The sequence below is a fragment of the Passer domesticus genome, chromosome 5, assembly GCF_036417665.1.
Source record: "Passer domesticus isolate bPasDom1 chromosome 5, bPasDom1.hap1, whole genome shotgun sequence".
NCBI classification, from domain to species: domain Eukaryota; kingdom Metazoa; phylum Chordata; class Aves; order Passeriformes; family Passeridae; genus Passer; species Passer domesticus.
In genome coordinates, this window is record NC_087478.1 from 10674658 (window position 1) to 10702194 (window position 27537).

A 27537-nucleotide genomic window follows, 5' to 3' on the forward strand; every position below is an offset into this window, starting at 1 on the left:
ATGGGATCAAAACCTGGGGACTAGCAGGAACTATACAGAGCTTTTTACAACCCAGGGAGTCATTGATTTCACTGGAAGCAAGGACCTCTAATGTAGGGACGTCGTGAGCAGGGCAAGCTGTTCCAAAGTTTCCTTGGTTTCTATGTTCTCCAGTCAATGATTTCACACCTTCCCCATTTGAAAACACATAGGGTTTAGTTCTGTTACAATAAAGTTCAGTGGTTTGGGGTTTTGTTTGGTTATATGTATAATCAAGCCTTTGGAGCTGTTATAAGAAGGAGACTAGGCAGGTCTAGATAAAATCTTTGGCCAGACTCGTTTCAAGCTTATGTGGGAAGAAAACACCAAATCAAAACCTGCTATATCGCCACCAAATAGAAAGTAATTTCTTCACCAATTTGGTACATCCTTTACTTTGCAGATTAAAGGTTTAATTTCTGGAACTAAGAACTGAAGCTGTTTTTTCTTCTGAACTGATAATCTTTTTCTTCTGAACTGATAATCATTTCTGTGGCTATTTAATTGGGAGTTAGCAATGAAGAAACAAAAATCACACAGAAATTCTAGGGATTTCAGAGAGTTTTAGAGAAACGGACAGTTCTACTGCACAATTATACAATTTGGGGTGACAAAGACAAAAATAATATGCATTATTATAATTATGAAGTCACAACAAAAGAGACTCAAACTGAAATATATTTATATCACTTTTTCTTTGGCAACTTAAAGCTATAAAATTTATATTTGTCAAAAAACACACATCAAAGAAATGAAGAAATAATAGTGGCTTAGAATGCAATATAATATATAAGAAAATAATGGGTTTGTGTATTGAAAATAATGTTGCAAATTAAAAAAAAAAAAACAAACAACCAAATTTAGAAAGAAAAATTAATGCCTCTGAAATTTTGCAGGTGGAGGATCAGGCCTAGTCTCTAGAGAGTGAATATTAATTCTGAAGTACTCAAAAGCTTTTTATTTTTTGCACCTCTCTGCTGTCTGAAAGATAAAGAATTGCAGTGTAACAACATATATACTTTGTCACTAAATTTGAATGCATTTATTGCAGATTACTGGTGTAGAATTGCAACCCAGTTGCATTTCTAACTTGTTTCTACTAGGAAAGGGAGGAATAAAATTCATGACTTGTGTTTCTACAGAGCTACCCATTTTTTATTCATTAATATGTGATAGCTACTTGCACACTGGTTTGGTTTTTTTCCATTTGCCTCAACAGTAAATAATCTTTACCAGATTAAGTAGAATTATGGGTATTTGCCATGTATCCCATTTGAGGTCTCTGTATTGCAGAACACACAACTTTCAGAACATTCTTCAGAGAAAAAAATGTTCTGTGGAGAGTCTGAAAACAACTTGTTTTTTTGTTTTCTCTTGTATAATGATTTTATTTTCAATCTGCAGCGTATTTCTGAATTACTAACTTCTGAGTAGATGGAAACTTTTTTTTTAATTGGAATGGATTTTTAATTTGTTTCCTCTATCCTATGAGTCCTAAAGCTTTTTAAAAAACTCACCAAAGAGAACATCACTGAGAAGTAGAGCAACTTAATCTAGAACTGTCAGTTGCCTGATAGATCAAAACCTTTTTGATGGTATGAAAAGCAAAGGCCTGCTTATAAAAGGATAAATTACTTCAGGCTCCATGTTATGAGGGACATCTAACATTTAGTGCTTGCTAAATATTAGATGATCCTGCTAAATGTTAGATGGTCACTATGTATTTTGTCTAGAACCTGAATAGAAACTTCATCTGAGATCTGATTTATTCTGTTGTTTTACCCATCAATACATTCTGGAAATGCAGCTGCTTTTCACAGAAATAGTATTAGAGAATTGGCATTAACCAATGAAAACTCCCTTTGATAAGATGCTCTAATTTTAATTAACATTCTCCTTCCCATTCCTCTGAAGTGGACCCTTTGTTGTTGATCCCTGTGACATGAATTATACTGTTTAAGTTAGCATGTTAGAGTTAAAAAATATAATTTTTTTAAAAATAACATCAGGGGGAAATTTCCTCTACAAACCATTTCCTATCCTATCAGATTGGGATTATACACCAGTAATCCTGTAGGGTGGCTGGGTAAAGAGCATACAGATCTACCCTTAGTGTCATTTTGTTTATCTGTGCTTTGGGGAAACCCAAGGAGAAAGTATCATGACCATCACAGATTAATTGTGCTGTTCATCCAGAATCCTTCAGCCAGCTATGTCCTTCAGGCATAAATTCAGGTTTTTTCTTGTGATCAAATGGGGATACTGAGGTATGAGGGTTTACTGAGGAAGAAGATGGTTTATGGATCCAAAGGTTACATGCAAGTTTGTTTTCGTATGCAGTAAGTTCTGATTTTAAATAAGGAGGGATGCACATGCAATGTACCCTCGCATGTCTTTCTAAAAATGCTAATTTTTAAGGTCCACAGGTGCTTCACGGTTGTCAGCACCATAATCTCCTCTGTTTAACTTGTCATGTTTATGCACTGTTCCAATTTTCTCAGCATTGAGAGGTTTATTTTCCATTATGTTGGACATGTCATCTAACTCAAGTCTGAAACCAATTTGTGTTCCTCTGAGAGACACAGCAATGTCACAGGGAAAAAAAATCAACCTACTCTCAGTTTTTCTTCCTTTTCCTTGTAATACATTCATTTAATACTTATCACTTCCCGACTATCTTGTCAGGATCCTTTTTCAGCATCATTTTTTAGTGTTCTGTTCATTAACTTTTTAAAGTCCTGAGCAGGACTACATGTGACCAGCACATAATCTAAACATCATAAAATTCACATCAATACTGTTTCTCTCTCATTAGACTTCAGGACACAGCCGTTCTTTATGTTAATTGCTCAACTCCAAACTTTCGAGAATTCATAAAAAATTGACATCTCTTAATGGGTTTTTTTGCAAGCCAGGTCATCTTGATCAATTTATCATGCTTTATACTCTTCAGTGTTCTACACTGCAATAATATCCTGCCCATCAATCATTATTACTCTCTCCTTTTTCAGGCTCCTGTGGTCTTATGCTAAACCACCTGAACTTCATATCATTTTAACCAGTATAATTGAAATCACTAAAATAATCAGAAAAGCTTTTCCTAATTCACTTTTGTTCTTCCTGATAAATAAGTTGTATATTGAGAATTACCTTCTGAATGGGAATGTGAAAGCAAAGACATTTGTCTCTGATAGGTACACGTCAGAGTGGACAATATCAAATCTTCAGTAGCTCAAAACAAAGCATCTTACCTGGAGGTTCAAGCAGGGAACTGCAAATTTAGAACTTCGCTGTTCTTTTCACTGTTTTGTTACCCTTTGTACCTGGGCCTTCCACTAACATCCCTTGCCAAATATTCTGCTTTTCAACACTAAATGTTGTATTTTTACATCTAAGAGTTAACCATGTGAACCGTGGTCTTGTGATAAGTTTTTCTTCTCCAGCTGGTGTTCTCCTTCACAGTGTCCAACTGTTTGTCAATCTTTCTGTTCTACCTGAATCCCTATAGCCAGCAGTAAACTCATCTGTCAAGTGGTGTGAAGGAGCAGGAAATTGGAAATTAATTATTCCTTTGAATAACATCTGGATCCAAAGCATCAAATAATCATGCTATTGCTTATCCCCAGCTTTCACCACTGTGGCCAAGTGGCATGATTACCTTTTTATTATGTTGCCATTGAGTGTTTGTCATTCCACCATGTGGTATGAAAATGAGTCGATTATGGTTAACACACCTGAGCTCCTGACACTACCCATTTCCACAGGACAGATTTCAAAAGCAAATTAATAACATTTAGAACCATGCAGACAGCTTGATGCCTATTAAGCACTAAATACTGAAGTTGCTACTGTGTAATTTAATAATGACAGGCAGTCAGAGCAAACCAGGAGGTTCTCTAAGTCTCTGTAATTACACTTGTTTGTTGCTTTATTGTGAACTTTTGTCCAGTGCTCCCAAATCTCAGAGAAATACAGGAGGAGGGAGACTCTGAGCTCATTAGCAACATCCAGGACCATCTGAAATGCACTGGCACACTAAGAAATCTTCATGGCAATGGCAGAGTAAGGGTGACAACTGAAGCTCTGAAGCCTTCCATAGATTCTGTGTCATATCTGCCAATTTAAGACAGATTTCTGAATAACATTAGGCATGGCACCCTGGATACTAGATCTATGTTTCTGCATCTGTGTTAAGTTCCTAATTCACAGAATATGACATGAAAATTTACTTGTCTGAATATCAATATCTAGATCTGTCATATGTGTTTGTGTGTCTGTTATAACTGATGGGGACTTAACTGCTGACACATAGGCATCCTATTCTTTTGAGGTGCCATGGATATTCCATCTCACTTCCCACCAAAGGTCCTTTTGTCACATTTAACAACACTAGGAGGATATATATACAAGCAAGAGAATGGACTTATTGTTGAATGTTTTTTCCTTACACTTGCTGAAGTCATTTTGTGAATGTATTTTCATGAAGAGGACTTTAGAACTCTGTATTAAAACAATTTATGCACCATCTACATTTTAACAGAAAATATTTGGAACATGCCTTGATGTTCATCAATGTGACATACCATAATTCACTGTGAGATTTCTTTATTGGGCTTAGAAAGTGTTAAAGCTTAAATGGGAGTAGAATCTAAAGACATGAAAGAGCAGAGTGATATAGTTAGGCAGAGTTTCTGAATGTCAGAGAGCTCCAAAAATATGATGCAGTATTCCTGAAAAGTTTTTGAGGCTTAAATTATCTTTCACTAAAGCCATGCTGAGTTGTCAGACGTGTTCTTAGCAAGCATACAAAGTCTATATGGGTATGGCAGCACTTGCAGACCTTTCTAGAATCAACAGCCACAAGCTGTCAGGGTTCTGAAGTCTCAATTTATATTCCAAATGGTGTTGCTGGTTCTGTGTGTATGACACATAGCAGGTTTTTTACCTTGCTGGGTTTGCTCTGCTCAGGGGGCGTTGCATTCAACAATGTATTTTTGCCCGAGACAAGGCATTACTTTCATTACCAGTTCTTACAGCATTCGAGCAGTACAGTCAAGAGTGTAATTGCTAGTCTGGAAAGAACCAGTGACACTGTTTTTACAGCAGTCATTGGACAACAGACATGAGCAAACCTAGAGATTCTTCAGGAAAAATTTCCCTTTAGGCAAAGAAAAGGTTCCTTTTCATGTCTGTAAAAAAATATACCCCTGACCTTTTCAAAATGTAGATAGAATCAACAACCTGTGAGCAAACATCTGAGATGTCTTGTTCATCATGTATGAGTACCTGTGCGTGCAGACTTTTCCTAATTGAGTTAGTATTTAAATAAAAATATGTATTCTTAGACTTCAGAGAGGAAAGTAACAGTTCATTCAATACTACCTGCATCTCCAAAACAAAAACTAGGATATGAACATAAGGATTTGAACTTTTAATAGAAACTTCTGTCATAAAAAGAGACAAGGCTCTTTCTCAAATCTCTAAGATAACTTTTTCTACTCCAGGTCAAGTTGCCCCAGTAAAATCTGTTCTGCAGTAGCATTTTCTCTATTCCACGACATGACTGTCCTTCAGATAATATAGTTTGCTATCAGCAAGGAAATAAATCTGTAGCAGAGTAATGCTGTTCTGGTAATCGGTGTCTGAAAAGAGAAGACAGTTTGTGTAAAAATGAGACATTCTGTAGGTGTTTAGTATCTAACTTTGTCCTTGGAAAAGAATTCATTCTTGTTGACCACATAGAAATCTTGTTCCAAAAATGTATTTTTCATTTCCACAAATTGAGATTTTTATATTTTTTTAACCTCTAGTACATTTACGCATCAGAAACTGTCACTAACTGTTGCATTTGCTTCTGCACTATTTTAGATATGATGCAAAAATTCTCTGCCTCACATCCATATTAATTAGAAGGGCATGGGTATTTGTTGGGTTTTTTTCCTGGTTTCATAAATTATTTTGAATCTCTGACTGATAAGCAATTCACAGAGCTGTAGCAGCTAAGGAAAATAAATACCTGTATGTCCATTAGAATGTAAATTAACTCATTACTCTGCCTGCTCCTGACCTTTTCTTATGGCTGTATTCTTGCTAACAAAGACTCGTTGCTATTCATGAAAGTGAAATTTAATGGTAGCTTGAGATTCTCTGGTGTATTTTAGATTACATTCTGATAGACTCAGGTGACTGGTGAGGGTTCCAGCTTGAACAGCAAATACTTCTAGCATTCATGACTTTGAATAGCTATCCTTTTTCTAATTGTTTGTGAAGATTTGAATATTGTTGAAAATTTGTTGCTTAAACAGGCTAGGTCAGTGAAACTTCATGAACTGCACAAAAAGGGCTCCTATGTTTATAAAGTTGAATATTGATAGTACCTGATCTCACAGTCATTTAAGATTTTGTATCAGCTCTATAAACACAGAAACTTAGAATCATGGAATCATAAAAAGGTTTAGATCGAAAATACCTTAAGATCATCAATGCCAACCATTAACCCAGCACTGCAAAGTCCATCACTAAATCATGTCCTGAGGTACTACATTTACACATCTTCTAAATACCTCCAGGGATAGTGACTCAACCAACTCCCTGGGCAGCATATTCCACTGCTTGGCAATCCTTTAGGTGGAGAAATGTTTCTAAATATACAATCTAAATATCCCCTGTGTGACTTTAGGCCATTTTCTCTTGTCAGAACTCTTGTGACTTGGGAAAAGAGATCACTCCCCATCTCACCCCAGCCTCCTTCCTGAAATATGTAGAGCAAATAAGTCCCCCCTGAGCCTCCCTGTCTCCAGGTTCAACACCCTCAGCTCCCTCAGCTGCTCCTCATCAAACTTTTACTTCAGATCCTTCACTGGCCCTGTGCAAGCCCTTCTCTGGACCCATTCCAGCATCTCAATGTCTTTCTTGACCTGAGAGGCCCAAAATTGATTAAAGGTGTGGCCTCACCATTGCTGTGTACAGGGGAATGATCACTGCCCTGGGCCTGCTGGCCACACTACTGCTGATACAAGTCAGGATGTTAGCAATTGTAAGACTTCTCCCAGCTGCTTATAGAATATTTCATGAGCCTCTTCAACCTGGCTGGCTGGTCTACAAAAGATTCCCACCATGTTATCTGTCTAGCTGGCCTTTCTTAATTCTTAAACATTCAACCATGTCATCACATCACTAAGCTGGAGACGGTCAAGACATTGCCTAACATATAGAGCTTCCCCCCTGCCTTGCCTGTGTCTCCTGAAGAGTTTACTAGTCTTCCATTGCAGCAGTCCTGGCATGTGAATCATCCCACCATGCTGCTGTGGGGGCAACTATATCAGATTTTTCCTTCAGTACCAAGAACTGTGCTTCCAGCTCTTCCTGTTTGTGTGCAGTGGTATAGACATTCTCCAGCTGGGCCATTGATCCTGCCACCTTTTTGGGGGGAGAAGCCCTAATTCATGTGTGACCACTGTCAGCTGTTTCCATGGTTTCCAGCACATTAATAACCCTTGTGTGTGGATCCATCCCCTACTTCCACTGAGACAGCAGACCAGAGGACATTGCTAGCACACTGTCCCTCAGTGACATGCAGGCCCCAGGGTTACCTCTGGCAAGCCTGGTTTTATCCCTTAGCCCTTTCAAATCCAGTTTAAATCTCTTTCAATGAGCCCTGCTAACTCCTGTGCACAGATTCCCCACTATGAGACAGCTGTACCCTATCTGTTCTCTGAAGTCCTGGTGTTCTCTAAACTAACCCATGATCAAAAAAAAACAAAACCCACACTTTGCTGGTGGCACCAGGCTCAGAGCCAAGGACTGATCTGCTGGTTCTTCCTGTTTCTTCTGTAATAATCTTCTACAACTGGAAAAATAGAGAACACTACCTGTGCTTCTGATCTCTTAAGCGCTCATCCCAAAGCCCTGAAGTCTATCTTGATTTCCCTCTAACCTCTTGTTGCAACTTCATCACTGCCTACCTGAGAAATGAATAATGGGGTTGTGTCAGGGTAGGAAGCTTTCTCTTCGTATCTTTAACTAAGATTGCAGGGAGGCAACAGGCTTCCATAAGAAGAGGGTCTGGGCTGCATATTGGGCCTTCTGTTCCCTTCAGAAGGGTGTTTCCTGTGACAATAACCCATCTTTGTTTTGGAAGGCAGCTTGGGCACAGGGAGTGGGCCAACTTGACAACAGCATCACGCCCATGCTGCATGAAGCACCTGCCCTGTTACGTTTGGTTCCACTGCAGAGCCTCATACCTGCTATGCCCGGACACCTGGAGAGGTGAGGCAGTCCCAGAGGACACACGCACCGGGCAGGCACTTGTCACCACTGCCACCAATCCCTTAAGTCACTGTATTCAGCCAGGGGGAGAGGATAACAAACTCTCTCTATCATGTGTCTTGTCTATCTGGGGACCCTGTCCCTGAGAATACAGGGGGTGAAGGCTAGAGCACAGTGCTAATAACACCAAGGTCATGGGCTCAGTCCCTCGATGGGCCATTCACTTACAGTTGGACTTGATGATCCCTGTGTGTCTGTTCCAACTCAGAATATGCTGATTCCAGTAGTCTGATACTCTTACACTTCCCCTGGTTCCTCAGCCTACTCAGTTCCTCCCAGAGGTGTCACTGAGCACAGGAGCTCCTCACTGTGCCAGCAGTCCTGGCACAAGGGCAGTGCAAATCCTGGCACCAGGGCAGCAGTATGTTCCCACTGGAATTCCACCTGGGCAGCTGTGTTCCTCGTGGTGGGTGCAGAGTTAGAGAGGCCACGTCTTTCTTCCTGTAGCTGGCAGGGTTTCAGCATCATTCCTGTGTGCTCTTCTGTGCCAGCTGCCACCGCACTGCCACATCATGCCCTTGGTGCCACACCATGCCCTGTGTGACCACCCTGCTGATGGTGCTCCTGGCACCCAGAGGTCCGTACAGGTTTCTTCTATCCTTTGGAAGAAGGCTTGGCCTGGTCCTCCTGGTCCTGTCAGCAATGGCATGAGCTGCAGGCTGCTACTGGCCCTCCTCTGAGCTTCCTAAATCCAGACAACTGCCCTGTGCACCTCACTGGAGCACTCCACAGCCAATCATGTCAGCACCAGAGCCACTCACCTCAGCACCTTCAGTAGGATGAGATCAGGTACATCTTCCTAAAATACTCTTCTACCTCTACATCATTTCTGATAAACTTCTGTCTCACACTTTATGCTATGTCAAGAAGTCTGAAACTCTGAAAGAGCTGAAATAAAGACTTGGACTCATGATGCCCCTAAGTCATCTGGAACAGAGATAAGCCAGACAGGGTGGTACTCTAATGGGGTAAAATCTAGCTGACCTTCCTTTGAGCAGTCCCTGCTTTTTGCCCATACTTTCACAGATTGTCTATAGGCAGGAATGTATTTAATCTTTGGGATCACTTTTCTGAGGTGTAGTAGGCCAAAGAGTGAAAAACAGTGATGATTTAAACTGGAGCACTACTTCTGTTGCAGTTTTACTTGGGTTGAGAACTGGAGCAATCAAATAGTGGAGCATAAAGCAAAATGCCAGCACAAGCAACTACTGAGAATCAGTTTGTACCATTGTGAGTTTTTTTCAGAAAAAAATAGGTTAATAACATCTGAAGATATGTATATAGCCATAAAGAAGACAGAGGTATTTCTCAGTTTATTAATGTGAACCTGCATTTGATACAGCTGATGACTGTAACCAGCCTTCACATTACTGCAACACAGAGCTCTATCAGTTACTTGCCATGCTGCTTGTATGTCACCTACTGCAAGGGAAAAGGCACTAGCTCTAAACACATGGAATGTTGTGACCTGGTCAAAGGCAGAGGGTCATTCATCTCACTCTGATGTGGGATGTGTTGATTTTTGGCCCATTGCATCAGGTGCCATCCCAGCTAAAGACCAAATGGATCCTCCACAGCATGGCACCACCTCTCTGAAGGACAGCTGACAGCAAGAGTAGCTAACTATGCTTGAAGAGCTAGAGCTTGCAGCCTTCTTACACCTACTCTTTATTTCAAGGTAAATCCACTTTTTGTTGTTGCTAGAGTAAGAGCTCAATATTTAGAGCTGTTCAAAAAAGATGGACCTGTGAAAAAATACTATGTAATAATGATTGATTTTATTAGAAATGGAACTACTAATTGCCATTCCCTATATATCAGCTGATACTTTAAACATTACATGATCAACTGAAACTTCTATCACTTGCTTGTTTTCATAAGTATTATTTCCATTTATTTTCATTCATTGTCTCCTTTTAGATTTTGTTTACTACAGTATATAAATTAATTAAATGTACTACTTCTCATTGATCATACTCCTTTTCCTTAAAAGGGAAAAATATTTGAAGCATAATTGAATTAATGGTATACATTTGTTCTACATACACACAAAAAATTACTTCTCCCACGAGAATTTTCAGAATTGTAGCTGTAGGATATTTTAAATCTTAATGAGTTAGCTCAATGGTAGCATTAGCTCTGTGCACTCAATCTGACCACACCTAACATAGCTCAACAAAAGGCAAACATAGAGAGGGAGAAAACAGGTGTAATGTGAATGGTAAGAAACTGTTCCCTGAACCTGCTAAAGGTGAACACCTGAGTCTGAACTCTCAGTGTGCTCACCTGTCACATCCATTTGAAATTAATGAGTATTTGATACCTTTGTAAATCAGGCCGAAATAGACAACTGATAGACATCATGGATTCCAGTAAGAGAAAGAAAAAAGCACGGAAAATATGTCTAGTGTTACAGTAAATTTATCCAGTAACTTTTCTAGAAAGAAAAACTTTTGCTTGAAGTGTTGTCACATGGATGTTGATAAGATGCCCATGGAGTCAGTTAATGCTCTGGGAGTGCTCATCAGCCATCTGTTCAGTGACTTCCAAGCATCTTGGAAGGAGAAAGGTCTGTTCAGTGCTTAAGACAGCTTTGCTCAGGAAGCCATATGCAACATGGATATTAAAGCACAAAAAAACTCCCAAGAAGCCAGTGAATGCTAGTGGGCTTTCACCCATTAAAAGTGAAAGTGTGACAAGTGATGTTGACTTACCCTGAACATTGCTTTAGATTAAAAGTCTTTCTGTTGGATGCTGTTGAGTTCCTCCCTGCAGCACACGCCGTCACTGCAGAAATCAAACTGTTCCCAGGCTTCAGTTTAATTATCCATACACATCTGCCACGGAGGTGAACATTGTTAAAAGTCCTGTGACTTAGCAATAGCTGTGTGAGGTACTTATGATTCTACAAGGTGTGAAGAACTTCTCCGGGAAACAATGCAAAATAGTGAGAATAATGAAGATGGAAATGGAGCAAAAATCATCCCCATGGGAACAGCCTAATAGCCAAGGGCTGGTTTTGTACTACTGACATTATGGAATTTGCAAAAAACCTGAAAAGGAAACTAATCAGAGCTCTGTCTTGCAAATGGTCTAAGTCCTGCCTGATAAGCTGCTTTTAGAAAACTAAACTTTTCAACAGTAAATCCTTGATGAAGTGTAAGGCAAATGATATCTGTAAGAATATTTTACAACAAAAGCATACTTAAACTTGGCTATAAGAGGAAGTAGATGCAATGAGTGTGATGTGATTTGTCTTTTGTTACAGGATATCTTCATCAAAAAGGAGAAGTACAGTAAACTGAAGCTGGAATTTGCCTTGATCTGAAAAAAAAAAAAAAGAAAAAAGTTTTTTCTTCCTGCTACATTTGAACCCAAAATCTGTTTTCAGTTCACAGTGTTTTTTAGTTAAGTTACAACATAGAAACCATCACAGTTCTGATTTCCAGGGAAGCTCATTTTGGAAGGTGGTAAATACAACTTAAAAAGCAATCTCAAAAATAATGTTTGTAACACTGCTTTATGATAAAATGTAAATCTGACTTTTAGAAGACATGTGGTTGTTACTGTACCTCAGCTTATTTTTTTTAAATTAAACAATTACAATGTTCATATGTGTTGGCCACCAGCTGCTGTACTTTATTATAGTTTAAATAGCCAACCTGGAATAGGAAATAATTATATTTTCAAAACTAATTTTGCAGAAGGATATGAGGTTATGTATTTTTATTGATGCATGCTTGCATGTTACCACAGTATTTTTTCTGATAGCACCTGACTGAATGGTGGTGGCTTTTTTAACAAAAGCCAGTAAACCAACTGTCCTTTCCAAAACTGATGCAGACCTGTGCTGGCTGTCTTTACAAGTGTTAATAAAAAAGATACAGGAATCTTCAAGAAATGGGCTACAGCTTGTGTGGTGAGGTTACCATGAGGAGGGGTGGCTGTCAGGCACATGGGTGAGCCAAAAGCCACTCATGGTAACAGCGGGCTCATGAAGTATTTTTAGGTGGATCTAAGAAGACTTTTGTTATTTCAAATTTTAAACATGTATGTGGATATGGAGGTGAGAGGTGTTCGTATGTAAATGTATATAACATTTTCAGCTCTGCAAGTTTTTATGAAGACATCACAAGTTGGACAGCAGGGGTCTGTCTGGGAGTCTGGGGAGGGAGAAGCAGAAACCTGGAAGAGGAATGAGGTTGTAAGAGCTTATCCAATATATGTTTCTAGTTGGATGTGAGTTGATCAGAAGGCTGGGCAGTATTAGTATTGTACTAGTACTCAAAAGAAGTTGAAAGCTGCACTTTTTGGAGAACAAATTTCAGCCCTGTTGATAAACCAGTATCTGTATATGGACTGATGACAGTCTGCTGGCAGCTGTCATTCAGGTGGGATCCTGCTCTCCCTGGTGGGGAGAGCAGGATCCCACATGGCATGTAATAAGAACCAAAAAGTCAAGGGAAAATGTGGTGTGAAGTGAGGTTAAACTAAATGAAAGTCCACTTCTCATTGCCTGCTGTAGATGTGGCTGCAGACAGCCAACACTGAATATACATTATTAAGGTCTATTCTTCTGGTGAGATTTAAGCCTCAGTTTTCTACACGTAGAGGATTTCCTCCTGTACTCATGCAGAGTACTATTTAAAAGTGAAAATTAGAAGGAGTGGTGCAGTGTGCCCAAGAAAGTGCATTTGGCTTTTATGTCTCTTCATCTGAAGTTTCTTTTACTCTTGCAGTGTGCTACATATGCAATATTATCTTGAACTCTTGAATTTGCAGCAATTGTTGCATGTGTTTAAATACTGGTCATAATTCTGGTGTTTGGTACACAATTATCCATGATCAGTCTTATATTGAATAACTGATGATGCCATATATTCTATAATAATCAGTTTTGTTTAGGTTGGGAAAAGCATGCTTAGTTCAGCTGTGAGTGTAGAGCTTATGTGAGACAAGGTTAAAATTGTCAATAAATATGTAAAAGATGTGATGTAAAGTTCCTTTATGGAACTAGACCTTCACCCCTTTAGCCTGGCACCTAATCTTTGACAGAGGTGAGAGATTATTTCGTTTTACATGAGGTCAAGGTCTAACAGATGAAATTAAATCAGAAGAATGGATTTTACTAATAGACCAAGGTTTGTTACCTTTAGAGATTGTTGCTTCTATAGCATCCTTTTGTACACATATGGATCTCCAATTTTTTTTTTTTTTTTAGTTTTCCTTTGGATCTTTTACTTCTCTGGCATCCTATATCTGTTAGTTTTCTTAACATAATTTCATGCTGTGTGAATAAATATTGCCTTTTTTTTTTGAGTGTAGATGTTGTCATTTGTATGTTGCAGTCTGTGCCCATAACCTCCAAGCTAAATATAAGTTTATATTACATTTGTTTAAATGAATAATTTGATTTTTTTTAATTGAGGGGCTTTAAAAAAAATCTTGACTTTATATATATGTCATTGTTTATTTGATTTTAAAGATTTACTATATTTTTAATTGATAGTAAAATTTTTATCATATCTCCAGCATAACTTATTTTTAGATGGAGACAGTAAATAAATCAGGAAAAAAAGACCTTTCAGTTTAATCAGGAGTAATTTTTCATTGCAGTAAGTTATGGGAGGTGCACCAGTATCAATGGGTAAGGAGTGTTACCTCTACCAATATTTTCTGAACAGCAAACCATGGTAACAAGTTGATTTGAGAAAGTTTCTAGTCTTATCTTTAGCTCAGAGCAGAAAAGTACTTTTTAGTTTTCACTTTTAGTACAGAAGCATAGTGGGTAATAAAAAGGTAGCCATCTGCCATCCAATAAGTTATTAAATAAGTTTCTGCTACAGAATCTTTAATACTGAAAGTGGTGTACAAGCCAGATCTATCAAGGATGGCTGTTATCTCAGCTTGAGTTTACAGATGGAAAGAAATCTGTCCACTTGTTAATAAAGCAGTTTTTATCCAGGCACTGTAGAGTCAGTAAACGCAAACCTTTCCAAGATTACTTTTTTCAATAGACTTTTTTTTTAGAAAAAAAAAACACATCAGCATTACTAAACAGCCAGTGTTTTACGACAAATGGCTCAAGTGCTTATACACTGCAAGATACTTCAGTCAAAATTAATTATCATGGCAGAAAAGATTACCTCATTATCACAGAATTCTACAAATCTTAAATATATGTGCAAATAAAATTCCTGTTGTGATTTTTCTGTAAAAAGATACTATGCTAATGCTCTCATAATTTTAATTTTCTTTTTAGACTCACTTTAGAAAAAGAAATCATGAAGTCAGTACTACTCTTTCAGCTGAATTCATTTTTTGAATGAAAGAGCAGTCCTCCTATTTGAATCTCACTTTAAGCACCATTTCTGTTTCCAACAAAACAAATGAACTCTTTGTTATTAGCTTTTAATCTTACCTAGGAAGGTCCACAGACTTTTTTTTACCTGCTATTAAACTGAGAATGAGTTTTTTAATGAAAGCCATGTTGAAAGCTGGTATTTTAAAAAATATGAGCTAATACCCTTTGTAAGGCTTTTTTTATGTAATACTTTGTAAAGATTTTTAACATTGCACTGCATAAGATAGGAACAGTGTTTTCAATGAGTGTTTCAAACCATTTCCTTTTATGAAAAAGACATATCTGGAGTTTTAAACATTTGTAGGCTACAAGAGTTGAAATTTAAGAAAGTCACTGAAGCAAGTTATCAATCAGTTAATAACTAAGGAAAAGGAGATACCTACTTGTGTAAAAGAGGTAGTCATGCATGACTTCTTGCTAACTAAGACCAAAAGCAGGACAGTATCAAAACAAGCAATCCTCTCGAGACTTGACCACCTTATCTAGACTAATGAAACCGTTATTTTTCTTCAGGCTTTTCTTCTAAAAAAATCTCTTGTATTATTAGGTTATGTTGATGGGATGTTCTGAATGCTTCTTCCTAAAGGTGCGACTGCATTTGACACATCAGTACCAGGTCATTTGGTGTCTTATCCAATGTCCACCAAGACATTTGGAAGTCCTTTTGATTAGTTCTTTTAATTTCAACTTAATCCCATGCTGTTTGTAAAGTATGGCAATGATCTCAATAGCTCCACTTGCATATATATATATATATATGTATATGTATGTGTATATATATATATATATATGTATATGTATATCTATTTCTATCTATTTTTTCTTAGAAATTATCCCTCGTGTTTTGTGTTTTCACCCTTTGTGTGTAGAGAATTTTCACATCTATCAATATTATCTGCAGACCTGAATGAGAATGGGAGCATAGACACCACTTAGCCTCCATTCTTTATGCATCAGAAAAAGCTGCTAACATTATTTTTTGTTTATTTCAGGTTTCTTTTCTCCATGGAAAACTCCAAAGCCTGTAAGTTCCCTTTCAAAATTGTACACATTGGGTTCATAAGATGGCTATCATGCAAAGCAAATTCCTGTAGCCTTTCATCTACCCATCCAGTTCCCAGCTCATGGGACACCTCTCAGCAGTGCCCCAGCTCCAAGTGACACAGCACCAGGGGTGGCCTCCCTGATAAGCTCTGAAGGTCTGTTGACTTGGAGTCTGCCAGAAGTGGTCTGGAAAAAGGAAAACCTTCATGTTAATATGGGTGGCAAGAACCAGAAATGTGGTGGATTAAAAATAAGAGGTGGAGAAAAATGGAGGAGAAGGTAGCAGAAATTACTCCACTCTAGTCTTCTAGTTGGCAAATCCTTTAAATTTAACAACATGCACTTTTTATGGTTTACAAGTAGCTTGAGTTTAACATCCTCAAAGAGATCATTACTCTTTCTTGCATGAGGAGATCTAGAGCTGCAATAGTCACACTTCAAACAAAAGCTTGGGCTAGATAACTGACTGAGGTGCCTTTTAATCAACTTCTCTATGTTTCTATGATTTTGACGGTAAAACCCAAGGTGTAAAGACTTCCCACTGTAAGACTCTAAGCAATGACTGTGTTTATTCTGCTGACACCACATAATATAATTTTTTTTTTAATTTGTGACAGCACTCACAGTATAAAAAGAATTTGTAGGCTACTATTTTTGGTTGTCTGGTTTGTGAAATTGTTGTAGGGGGTTGTTTGTTTTGGTTTTTTGTTTTGTTTTGTTTTGGGCGTTTTTTTTTTAATTTGGCTTTTTAATTGAGATTTTACAGACCTTAGAGCAATTCTTAATTCTCCACAAGAGTGTGTAGAGGAAATAGATCCTGAAGACTCCTAAGAGCAATGGGAATAGCAATAGTAATACCTTTTCAAGGACTTAGAGCCTTCTTAATGGGGAGCAGGCAGGGGAAGTACTTTAAATCTGAACACCTTTACATACTCTCATGTCAGAACATGGCATGCTTAAATTTTGCCCAAATAATTTTTGTACCCTATCAAGTACAAATAGCAATTAATCAGCTGATGCAACTTCGTCAGACTGCTTCACCTTGTGGTGGTTTTCCTCTAAAAGGATAGAGTCTGTATACAATATATTGGAATAAATGTTGCATAAGTTGCTTTATTAATCTATGTAGCAGGACATTTTTGAAAATAAATCTGATTATTAAAGGCTGGTTTGCTCTCACCTGTTTAAGGCTCCTGAATGGCTGGGATGTTCAACTTTTAATCTTGGATAAAAAGTGAGGATAGATAGCTTGATGCTCACTTGTTAAAGATCCACATTTGAAGACCTCTTCCTGTTCATACTTAGCCTTTTTATGTACACATCAAATGAATAAATATCAGTGTATTTATTGTTGATGATTTTCTGCAACATTTCATTATATAGACAGTATGGTAGTTCATGCTTAAGTAGCACTTGCCAATAATCAGGATCTAGAAAAACAGCCTGAGTTGATGCAGTTTTTCATGCAATGGTGTCAGGAAAACCAGGGCTCACAGAACAATATAACACCACTGTGTGCTGTACCTGCAGGCAGACTGACTGCTCACAGATACTCTTATTTTGTGGTAATCTCAGCAAGAGATTTCACTAATGATTAACCAAGTTAAGGCAGTGTGAACTCCTCTGTCTGGCACCACTTTTAACTAGAGAAGTAGTCGGACATCAATTTCTCATGTACAAGGCCTGAAGATAAGATTGAAACCAAGTGCCTGCTGCACTGTGTGCAGACAGTCTGAAGCAGTAAGGCCAGCACAGGAGGTTCAGAAAGCCTCCCCAACACCTCAGCACAGCCTGTATCTGTGTCACTGCAAAGGAAAACAAAGTAAGCTGGGGTAACAGATATTTGCAGTGATTCCTGTGTATATTGTACATATCTTATATGTGTTTATCATGTATAATATTAGTGCAAAATGACCATGAGCACTGTCACCACACCATTGCCCCAGTTTGGAGTTGATGCCCTGCACTCACTATTGTCCATACTCACTTTCAAGAATGCCTTCTTTTCTGGAGTAGCATTATGATAACTTCCATTACTGAATGCAAGGTGACTGATTCATTAGTTGATACAGGTTTGGAAGATGTAATTCCCCTTCTGTTTATCTGCTTATTTAGCTGGTTGAACTTCACACTTGAAGATTTAGAGCTAACCACAAGCAAGAGTTAGACATATGGGACCCAGTAGGGTTTTGCCAATTGATCTCCAGTTTCCTGTCCTTTCTCCAGGGTAAAGTTTGCTCATCAAAGATAATTATATTTTCCTTTCTTTTTTTAAATCTTTCTTTAAGTATTTTAATTTTGTCCAGTTTCGCATTTTGAAAGAGGTAAGTAACCTATTTCCCCAGCACTTTCCAAGAAATTAGGAATCTTTCACTTCTAGACAGACATTGCCCTGTATGTCTTTCACCTGCATAATGATAAGATAGTTTGGTTTCACTGGCTTGTGTTCTTCTTTTAGATTCCTAAGGGAAAGTGAAGCCTATACATATTTTTCTGGTAATTTCCTTTATCATAAGGAGCTTAAATTGAGCGTAGTTCATCTTTCCTGTTTAGACATAGGGGTCATAATCAGGTGTGTTTCTAGAGACCTTTGAATTTACAATTTTATAATGTAATTATATACTGTGTATGTGTTTATAGCTACTAGAGGTAATTTCTTTAGGGTTCAGAAGTAGTACTGTGCTATTCATGTGACTTAACTACACAACGTAATTTACCCAAAGGGCAATTATTTGCAGAGGATAAATTTATCTTGGTGTAGGGAGTACCTGAAGGTAACCAAGGTAAATTCCTAAGCTATTGCAATGGTAACTCAGGTATTTCCATGTGCCACTGTATTGCACAGAATGTACATACTTATCGTTTTGAAAGAACCAGCCCTACTTACTGCTGAAATTCTGACAGAAACACATCTTGAGTTATAATAATACTTCATAAAATAATTAGGTCCTAAACAACTGAAAATGGCCAATATATATAATCCATTTGTTCTTAAGTATGAGCCTAAGAAGGTCAGATCACCTGGGATATGCAGCAGGATAGTTATTCAGCATATTCACCAGCAGGACACTAAAACATCTATAGCCCACACATACTTGGTATGACAAAAGCCTGATGCAGTGAATCATCAGAACAGAGAGTAAAGCCTACCTGCTGACCCAAACACCTTCTGGAACCAAGGAACTAAAGACAAATGATAGTCACAGAATTTGTAGAGCAAGCCCACTGTAAACCTGCAATCATCTTTGATAAAGCTTTGCTGATCCATCAATAGAAGTCAGTGGAATTTAATTAGAGATGAGTTTGTTTCCAAGAGGCATTTTTTGTGTAATTACCATTGTTGGGTTATGTGTGAGAACGCACTGTTCTGGAGGCTTTACCACCCTTGTCCTCAGGAGGGGTTATAGGAATAGCTAAGTACTCATTTCCTGGGATAAACATTTGTGTTTTGTTTAATTTAGCCTCTTCAAAGAAATTTGCTAATGCAATTTGATTAGTAGCCAGCTTCTTCAAGAAATAAAAAAGCAGATCCTCAAGCCTTCTTTTGCACAGCCTATCATATCTTCAAGCTTGATTACATGTAAGACTTAAAGACAGTCTTGAAAAAAGTGTGAACTGAGGTGTCTTTCATGCATAGACAATAGGCTGTTGTAGGCTTTCCTGTAAATGGCCTGGAAGAGTTGAAAGCCTTATCCTGTGCTTGGTTATATAATGCCACATGAGTGGGTTTTTGAACACTAGATGCCTGAATACGTGCTGTAATAATTTTCTCTTCGGTTTTGAATTGTTTAGATTTTCTTTTGGTTTTGACTTTGGTGTTTTAAATCTTCTGTTGGAGCTGTAAATTCTGTCCCATTTACACTCATCTCCTTCTCCCTGGGCAGCTAGTTATTTTCATGTATTCTCAGAGGATACAGCACTAAGGTCATTCACTAGCTACACAATCTGTCCCTTCTTTGCTAAGCACTACCTTCATGTATGTTATGTATTTTGATAAATCTGATAATTGTGTCTTTACAAAGTCACAGATTCCACCTTTAGCAAATCCTTTCCAGTAGCTCAGCACATTCTGTGAGAGGTACTCCACATGCTTCAGAGGTAATGCTGGGCTTAGTCTTACCTGAGAAAGGTCACTTCTTGCCATGAGCAACAAACTAAGAAGTAAATTTAACCAGGTCATTTTATAAACAGCACAACACACACCTTTCAGTTCAAAAGACAGCAAACAAATTTACTAATTTTACAAAACACATCCTCAACAGAAATCACTGGCTTTGGTCTCATTGTGGAAGCGGCAGTTTTTGCAAAACTTCATTTTTATTCTCTGTATGTTTTTATTCCAGATGATGGAACGATGGGAGAATCAAGGCAGCCCTCAAACAAGTGTGTCTGCTCCAGCTATGCCACAGAATATTCCCTATCCACCCACTCTTCACAGGAGTTCATTTCCTGATTCAACAGAGGCCTTTGATCCACGAAAACCTGACCCGTATGAGCTGTATGAGAAATCAAGAGCTATTTATGAAAGTAGGCGTAAGTGAAAGCTCTCTTGACCCTGCTGGCCATTTAGTATTTTAAATTTTGCCTTTTAATGTGTCACTATAGACATGATTTTCTGTAATTATCTTTTGTAATTTAAAAAACTACTTTTTTTTCCAGTAAATAGAGGCCATTGTAAATGTTTCAAAAATTGTACACTTACATATTCTTTTAGATCTCACCTAGATTCTCATATTTTACTTTCATAGGTGTTTTTTCCTCATATTTTTGATCTCCCCATTTTGACTGTTAAGTCCTTGCTGGAGCACAGTATATGTCCCACCACATTTTACTGTGGGTTTTTTATTTCATAGTCAACTGATAGGAAGATGCGAATTTATCAATGAAAAAAAAGAGTTTCACCTACTTTCACTTCAAAGTGACATTTTTTTAAGAAATTTCAAATGTATGTTTTTATAAAAATGTCTTTGACAAGTTTTCACATTGTCCTTGGTAGTTAGAAAGTAACCCATAGCATAAAGTACTATTTGAAGACCTATACAAAATAGTACTGAGCCATTGAGATGCTCATTTTGTTTTAATTTCTCATGTTTTTGCAAATATAGCCCTGATCCCCAGTCTATGCTTGATCCATGTGTGCACTTCATAAAAGTGTGGGGTTATAGATCTGATTTCAACTGCAAAGATTCACTTACCCCCAGAAGATTATATACTACACTAAAGATGTATTACACATCATGGGTGCTATCTTCAAGTTTTCTGACCACTTATTTGACCAACATGAACTCTTATATTTTACTTATATGATCTGCTGTGTTAAGGAGTACATGCTCTACAGTAGAAAGAGTGTCTAACATGTGGGTTGGAGTTATGCTAAAGCCCAACTTTTTTTTTTATTTTTATGTTAACTTTTTGTGTTTTAATTGTATAATTGCATTTGAATTCTGTCCAAAAGGCAACTGGAAACCGTATGGAGATGTTTCCAGCCAGCTGCCTAGAAAAACAAATAATTAAAAATAGTGAACCTGCTAGGCCCAAAGCAAGAAAGTGAGAGATGAAAAGCAAGACTGCAGTAACTTTATCCTAGATTTGATCAGTGTCCCATCTTCCAGCTAATCTTGGAAACTTAAATTTCTTATCTTCTTTCTCCACTATCCCCTCAACATTTTCTCTAAGATTTGATTCCAACCAGATCTTGTCTGCATTCATTCATATCCCTTATTTATAAATAGCTACCTCCAAAGATCTCTATTCTCCCTGACATTTTTGTTTCATGAATGCCATAAGCACACATTTTAGCAAATTTAATTTGTCAAGCCTTAGCACCACGTAGTTGTATTGTTTCCTGAAGATGGAAAAAACTGGAAGGAAATCCATTACTGAGTCAAGTAATTGTCATCTAATTTAAGTATAAAGGAGGGAGAGTTTCAAGACAACACTCTTTCCTACCATATGGCAGTGTCAGGTTGGTTATCTTTGCGAAGAACATACCCTAAAAGTGCACAGGAAAAGTTCAGCTACTTGGTCTTTTTAAGTACTTCTTATCTCAAAGCAAGTTTGTCTTATCTCCTGGCAAGACCTACTTTTCATCTTCATCTTCTAAAAATAGTGCAGAGAAGTGAACAATCATGACCTGGAGAATTCAAAAAGAAAAAGACAGTGCAAAATTTTTGTTTCTCTCATTGTGAGACTCTGTTACTAAACAGTTCCTTTTTGTACTTCTATAGCTCTATAGAATTTCTACAGAGGCTTTTATCATAGGGATTCCCCATAGTCAGCACTCACCAGGGCCTCATAAAAGCTTCTGCTTTCCAATCAGATAGGGAGCAAAGTAAGTTATGAAAAACAGGGTAGTTCTGTGAGGAGCACAAGCAACCTGACTAAGCAGAGCAAGAACTAGACCAAGTGTGTTGCCTCTAGTTCATCCCTACCTAATGATAGCAAGAACAGGCAGCAACCAGGAAGTCTCAATAAAAAAGTACGATTTTCATTCTACAGGAATGTTTTTCCACCTAAGGAACATGAAGACCCTGCAAGACCCTGTGTGATGGGAAGATTTCAGTTTGTAATGGTTACATATTAATTACAAAGCCCTACCACTACTACTTGCATGGGAAATTTTTTCATAGAGGCAATCAAATGATGCATTAGTACAAAAACAGAGTGCAACTCTATTTTGGAAGTCAGAGTACCTTTGAAAATTGTTTGCCATGAGTTAGCCGTTACCTGTCAGCTCTTCCCTCTTAGCAGTCACCAGCCTCTGCTGTCACCTATCACCTATGCTCAAAGTTCCAAGTAGATAAAAAAGGAGCATGATGGGTTTCCAAACACTGAGGAGGACTACCACATCATCTAAAATAAATGTTTAAATGCAAAAGATGGGAAATTGGTTTATGCTTTCTTTACTTCGTCTCCCTAGTTTTTGGGGTTTTTTGGTTTGGGTTTTGGGGTTTTTTCCTCTTTCCCATCTCTTCTTATTTCATTGGCATGGTGAAGAATACCTACCTAAGTTTCTGTTGTGACATAATTTTCTCAACTTTTTCATTTTTTCTGTCCTACTATTAATTCAAAGCAAAACCTTTATCTCCTTTGTCCATATGAAAACTGTTACATTGTAAGTGACAGTGTGACTCTCCCCATAACCAGTTTAGGTACAGAAGGCAGAAAAGGGAACATCAGATCAGTAATTTCCCATTAATGAAAAAATTATGACTTCATATGCACCAGATTATTACAGCTGTAACTGGAGCCCTGGAGCTATCATTAAGAGACCTCATTCACCTGAATTTTAAATTTTTGATTTTATAAATTCTCTTCATCCTGTCTTATATTTTATATTGCACACTGTTTATTGTAGATTCACAGTTTATAAAAAACTTCATTGAGACACCCCTGTAGGCAGGCATTAGTCAACCAGGAGTCACAAAGCTGTTGGGAATCATAATTCCATAATATTTCTCTGGTTACAATAGAAATTTGAGGTTATATTCCTCTAAGAAAGAGGTAAAATAAAACATTTTTTACATTGATTGGGTTACATTTGTCCTTCAGTTAGTGTGGTAGCCAAGGCTGGTGATATGACACAGAAATGCCAGTAGGAAGAATGAGATAAGACAGTGATGAGCTCTCATTAAAAGTGAAATCTGAACAATTATAGTTCCACCTTTACTGGAAGGACAAAGGTTACTTACTTCAAAATTTCCCATGTTATTTTCTCCTCTGACCACAGTATTTTGAATTTAAGTCCCTTTCAAATATATCAGCTGTTTTATACAATGCATTATTTTTTTACTGCCAGAGATTTTAAAAAATTGGAAAATAACCAAAAAGCAAAGTTCCCCAACAGGTGTGAAATATGTAAATAGCAAATGTATTTGCATAATTAGCCTCCATGTAATAAGGTGTATGCTTTGGCAGACTTATGAATACCTTTCTGTAAGGGTCACAGACAAGCACTTCAGTTCATATTCATGGGCTACATTTCCTCTGGAGCATCACTCCAGGTTTTCAGCACAGATATGCATTAAAGTAGGAAAGATTTGTCAGACAGCATTAGACTGATCCATAATGTGTAACTACAAAAACACCAGTCTTGCAGAAAAATACTAAGGCAATCAGGGTTTCCTAAATTTGATACTCATGGAATATTAAAAAAAAAAAGACTATTAGGTCTAGCACTGAATGCACGACCACCTGAGGGGTTTTAAGGCACAGTCTACAACTAAGCAGAATTTTCCTGTCAGTGCTTGTTGGGTGAAGAGCTACAGTTAAAACTGAAGACTGAAAATATTAAAAATGCAATGAAAATTTTCACATAATTGGTACGACTACTTTTTTCAAATAATGTTTTCCTGACAAAAGAAAATTTGCCTCTAACATTTTTCCCCTTTTTGCTCATTTTTAGTCTAAAAAGAAATCACATTTTGGTTATGGTGGTTTAACATATAGGTATACACATCTGTGCACAGGTGCATGTATATGCAGAACAATGATAGCACTAAATATACAGTATTCTGAAGTATTGTATAGAGGGGATTTTATATGGGTGAAGGGTTTGGGACTGTAAGCTAGAAAATCAGGTTCTAGTTTCAAACCTTCCTTGCACAGTTTACCATATCCTTCAATACTTCTATTCACCAGTTAGTGTCCTTTAAAACAGTAAGTCATGCCTGCCTTCACTTAGGAAATAAAAGTATTGGGAAATTGCTAAGTATAGTCTATGGTCATCAAACTACTCCTTGACATACAGTATGAACAGCAGAGGTATAGGAAGGGAATTTCTCAAAGCAATTTCCAAACAGTCCATGTTGGTATTCCTTGCATCTATTGCTACCCTAAGCAAGAGCATGGAGATGGTCTAAGAACTTATATTATTAAATTAATATAGCTCTTTTTAATAAGAGATGATATACAACAAAAGGAGAGGAAATTTAGCAGACTAATGTCAAATGGTTTTGTACTGTTCATCACTGCAGAAAGAATTACTCACCATGACAAAATGGATTTGTTGCTTATAAGAACTGACAGTGAAACCAAAAGCACTTTCAGATGGAATTATGAGAGTATAATCATCACAGTAACATGGATGTAAAATGATTTTGATTGCTGGATTGCAAAGTAGGTCCCTAATGACCTCTGCTAATATGAAGTGTCAGTTTTACAGCTGATGGCAGTGTTAAAGATGCAGTATTTCTTTCTCTTTTGCAATTTACACTTTACTAAAAGATACACAAATAGATTTTGATCTGCAAAGTGGCAGCATGTACTTAAGAGTCAAAGTAAAAATTGAAGAGGATTGACTTGTAGGCATAGGGGGGTTGGCCACAGGTGCATGAAACAAGTGGGTGCTGCATTGCATATGAGCTGTGGCAAACTGCTGCTTGCACAGCTTTGGAAGGGACATTGCAGCATAATCACACTCATTCTTCTCACTTGTGAAACTCCTATTTACCTGAAGCATGGCTACTAGTGAGATGCTGAAATACAGACGTTCCCTTGTGCTAGTTTTGTTCCATGTGTTTAGCATTCAACAAAGACTGATCCAGAAAGCAGCAGAATACGGAAAACAATTATCAAATATTGTCCCTATCTTTCATCAGCATAATTCTTCCTCTAGAGAATACCAGTGGCTCCACTGGTGTAAATAAAAATACCCTTGTGTCCTGCTGTGGGTGAATTGAGCTCCTGTAGCTGTATCTTGGCAGTAAAGAATCCTGCTATTTTCACCATTGATTTCATATAAATCAGGATTATGTCCCAGGTCTTGTTTGTTTCTTGCCTGTTTTCACAAATATTTTACAGTTTTCAGTTTAAAATGAATGAGTGAAAATGAAATAAATCTATTAGAGTAATTTATTTTAGACTAAGCAAGAAGGCAGGTATGCAAGATTTTTACCGTTCTGTCTTTTAATAACAAAATTAATCTTGGCTTTGCATTCATCTGATATGCAAAGAGTCATAGAATGATTGCCATAGAATGGTTTGGGTTGTACGGGATTTATTTTCAATCCCCAAATCTTGATGTATGGCAAGACTTCTTGAAACATACAGCTGCATCCCATTCTCCAGAGCACAGGGAGTCATCACCATGGTGGAGATTTTTTTAATATAGCTATATACAAACTACAGTTCAGAAGATTTCTTAGTTTTACTTTCCTAATTCTTGTTTCTAGGACAGGATAGCTGAACTAAAAAAATTAAATCAGTGAATTTAATATGTATTTTATTACCCTTTCAAGCTCTATTTTGTAAGTACTTCATTCCTATTTCACACAAAAGACTACAACTACCCATGGCAATGCAGCTGCAGGTGTTTAACCAAAAAGGCATCACAGGGAGAATGCAGAAATTTTATGTCATCATTTTAAAACTTTCAGCACTTTGAATGCCTCTTCATGGTGGCAGCATTGGGTAGACTTATCTCTTCATCCTGACCTCTCCAAAATTTCACTCTTCTACCTCATTTCCTATGAGGTGGAGGCAGGACATCTAACATATTTTTAAAATCTATTAAAAATTTAGAAAGATGTCAGAATTAATTTAATAATAAATAAATGGAAAGTTTCAAATTGCCTTGTGTAAAGTTAGTTTCCTATAAACCTAACTGACAGATTTCTATAGAACAAAGCTCACTAGACTCTCCCAGTATTCTGGTAAAATTACCAGCTCAATTTATCCTTAGCAGATAGAAGGCACCAGGATGTGCACAAATGACATGCATTCAGCTCAGCTGAGGACCAGGCCCAGCAGTCCTTTCTCCTATGTTAGAAGTTGATTTTCTGTAGGGTCTCTGAGAACAGGATTAGGTTAAGTTTTGAAAAAAAACTACATATTTGACAGATGGAGACAAAGCGAACTCAGTCCCTTCCTCTATATTAAAGCTTCTTTGAAGTTTTCTACTGTTTGCTAACAGTTTGCTTGTCACATGAGCACAGCCATTTTGAGGATATATTTTGTTTTCCAAAGTGTCAGTGACATTATCACAATTATGTGTACTGCACTGGGACCCATACTGCTGACAGCAGATTCTTCCCAATATGAACATTGCTTTGCTGTGGTTACCAAAACCACAAATCTGCACCTGGGTTTATCTTTCTGGTCATCAGACATTTAAAAACTTTAGGGCTTGGTTCAGCATCTTCAGCATAGCACAGTTCCAATTTTTCATGTGTGTGAATTCCTAATCTACAGTGAAAACACATCCTAGGTGCTGAATGGTTGATTACAAGATGATAATTAGCACTGTGAGAATCTACATGAAGTTCTGCAAGGCAAAGGAACAAAAGCCATATCAGACTTCATGAGATTGGCTTTGAAGGAAACCACCTCACTGACAGGCTCTTTTGCTTGACCACAAATAACAGTTCCCAAAAAAGGACACTGCTAACTTACTTAAAATGTATGGCTGTCTGTCTTAACAGAGCAAGTTGTTCCCTAATTGGTCACAGTTTGAGAATGATGGTGATTCTTTCACTTTGCTGTTTGGAGCCAGTTCTGGGTGATATTAGAGTGACTGCAAGCAGAAATGGAAACAAAATTAATCAATCTTAGAGCAGCTCCGAAGAGCAATTCTAACTGAGTGACCAAGAGAAAAAGCTTGTGTACCTTCAAACCTAAAAGCTGATTGAGACCATCAAGATGAAATTGCTTTCTCTACATTAAAATCATTTTGTCTCTTTTAAGAGTTCTATTAAAATCTTGAAAGGCTCTGAGTAAAAAAAAAATCATTTCTCCAAGTTTGCAGTGGAACAGCATCAGTTTCAAAGGTTTTGGTTCTCAGGAGC

The 27537-nt window shown here is 37.5% G+C and overlaps 1 protein-coding gene and 1 long non-coding RNA gene across 12 annotated transcripts in view; both read left to right on the plus strand.

Annotated features, from left to right (window-relative positions):
- Positions 1-27537, plus strand: part of MAGI2 (membrane associated guanylate kinase, WW and PDZ domain containing 2) — a 698553-nt gene that overhangs the window by 592896 nt on the left and 78120 nt on the right. For 10 of the 11 annotated variants that reach the window (XM_064421909.1, XM_064421908.1, XM_064421910.1 and 7 more), the window contains 2 exons: positions 15703-15734; positions 20098-20287. In XM_064421909.1, the coding sequence (XP_064277979.1) occupies positions 15703-15734; positions 20098-20287 (222 nt within the window). The remainder of the gene's footprint in view (positions 1-15702; positions 15735-20097; positions 20288-27537) is intronic. The other variant, XM_064421903.1, reaches the window with a different exon arrangement.
- LOC135301640 (uncharacterized) lies at positions 571-12247 on the plus strand. The gene is made up of 2 exons (XR_010363416.1): positions 571-10024; positions 11615-12247. It is a non-coding gene; the product is annotated as an uncharacterized LOC135301640 (long non-coding RNA).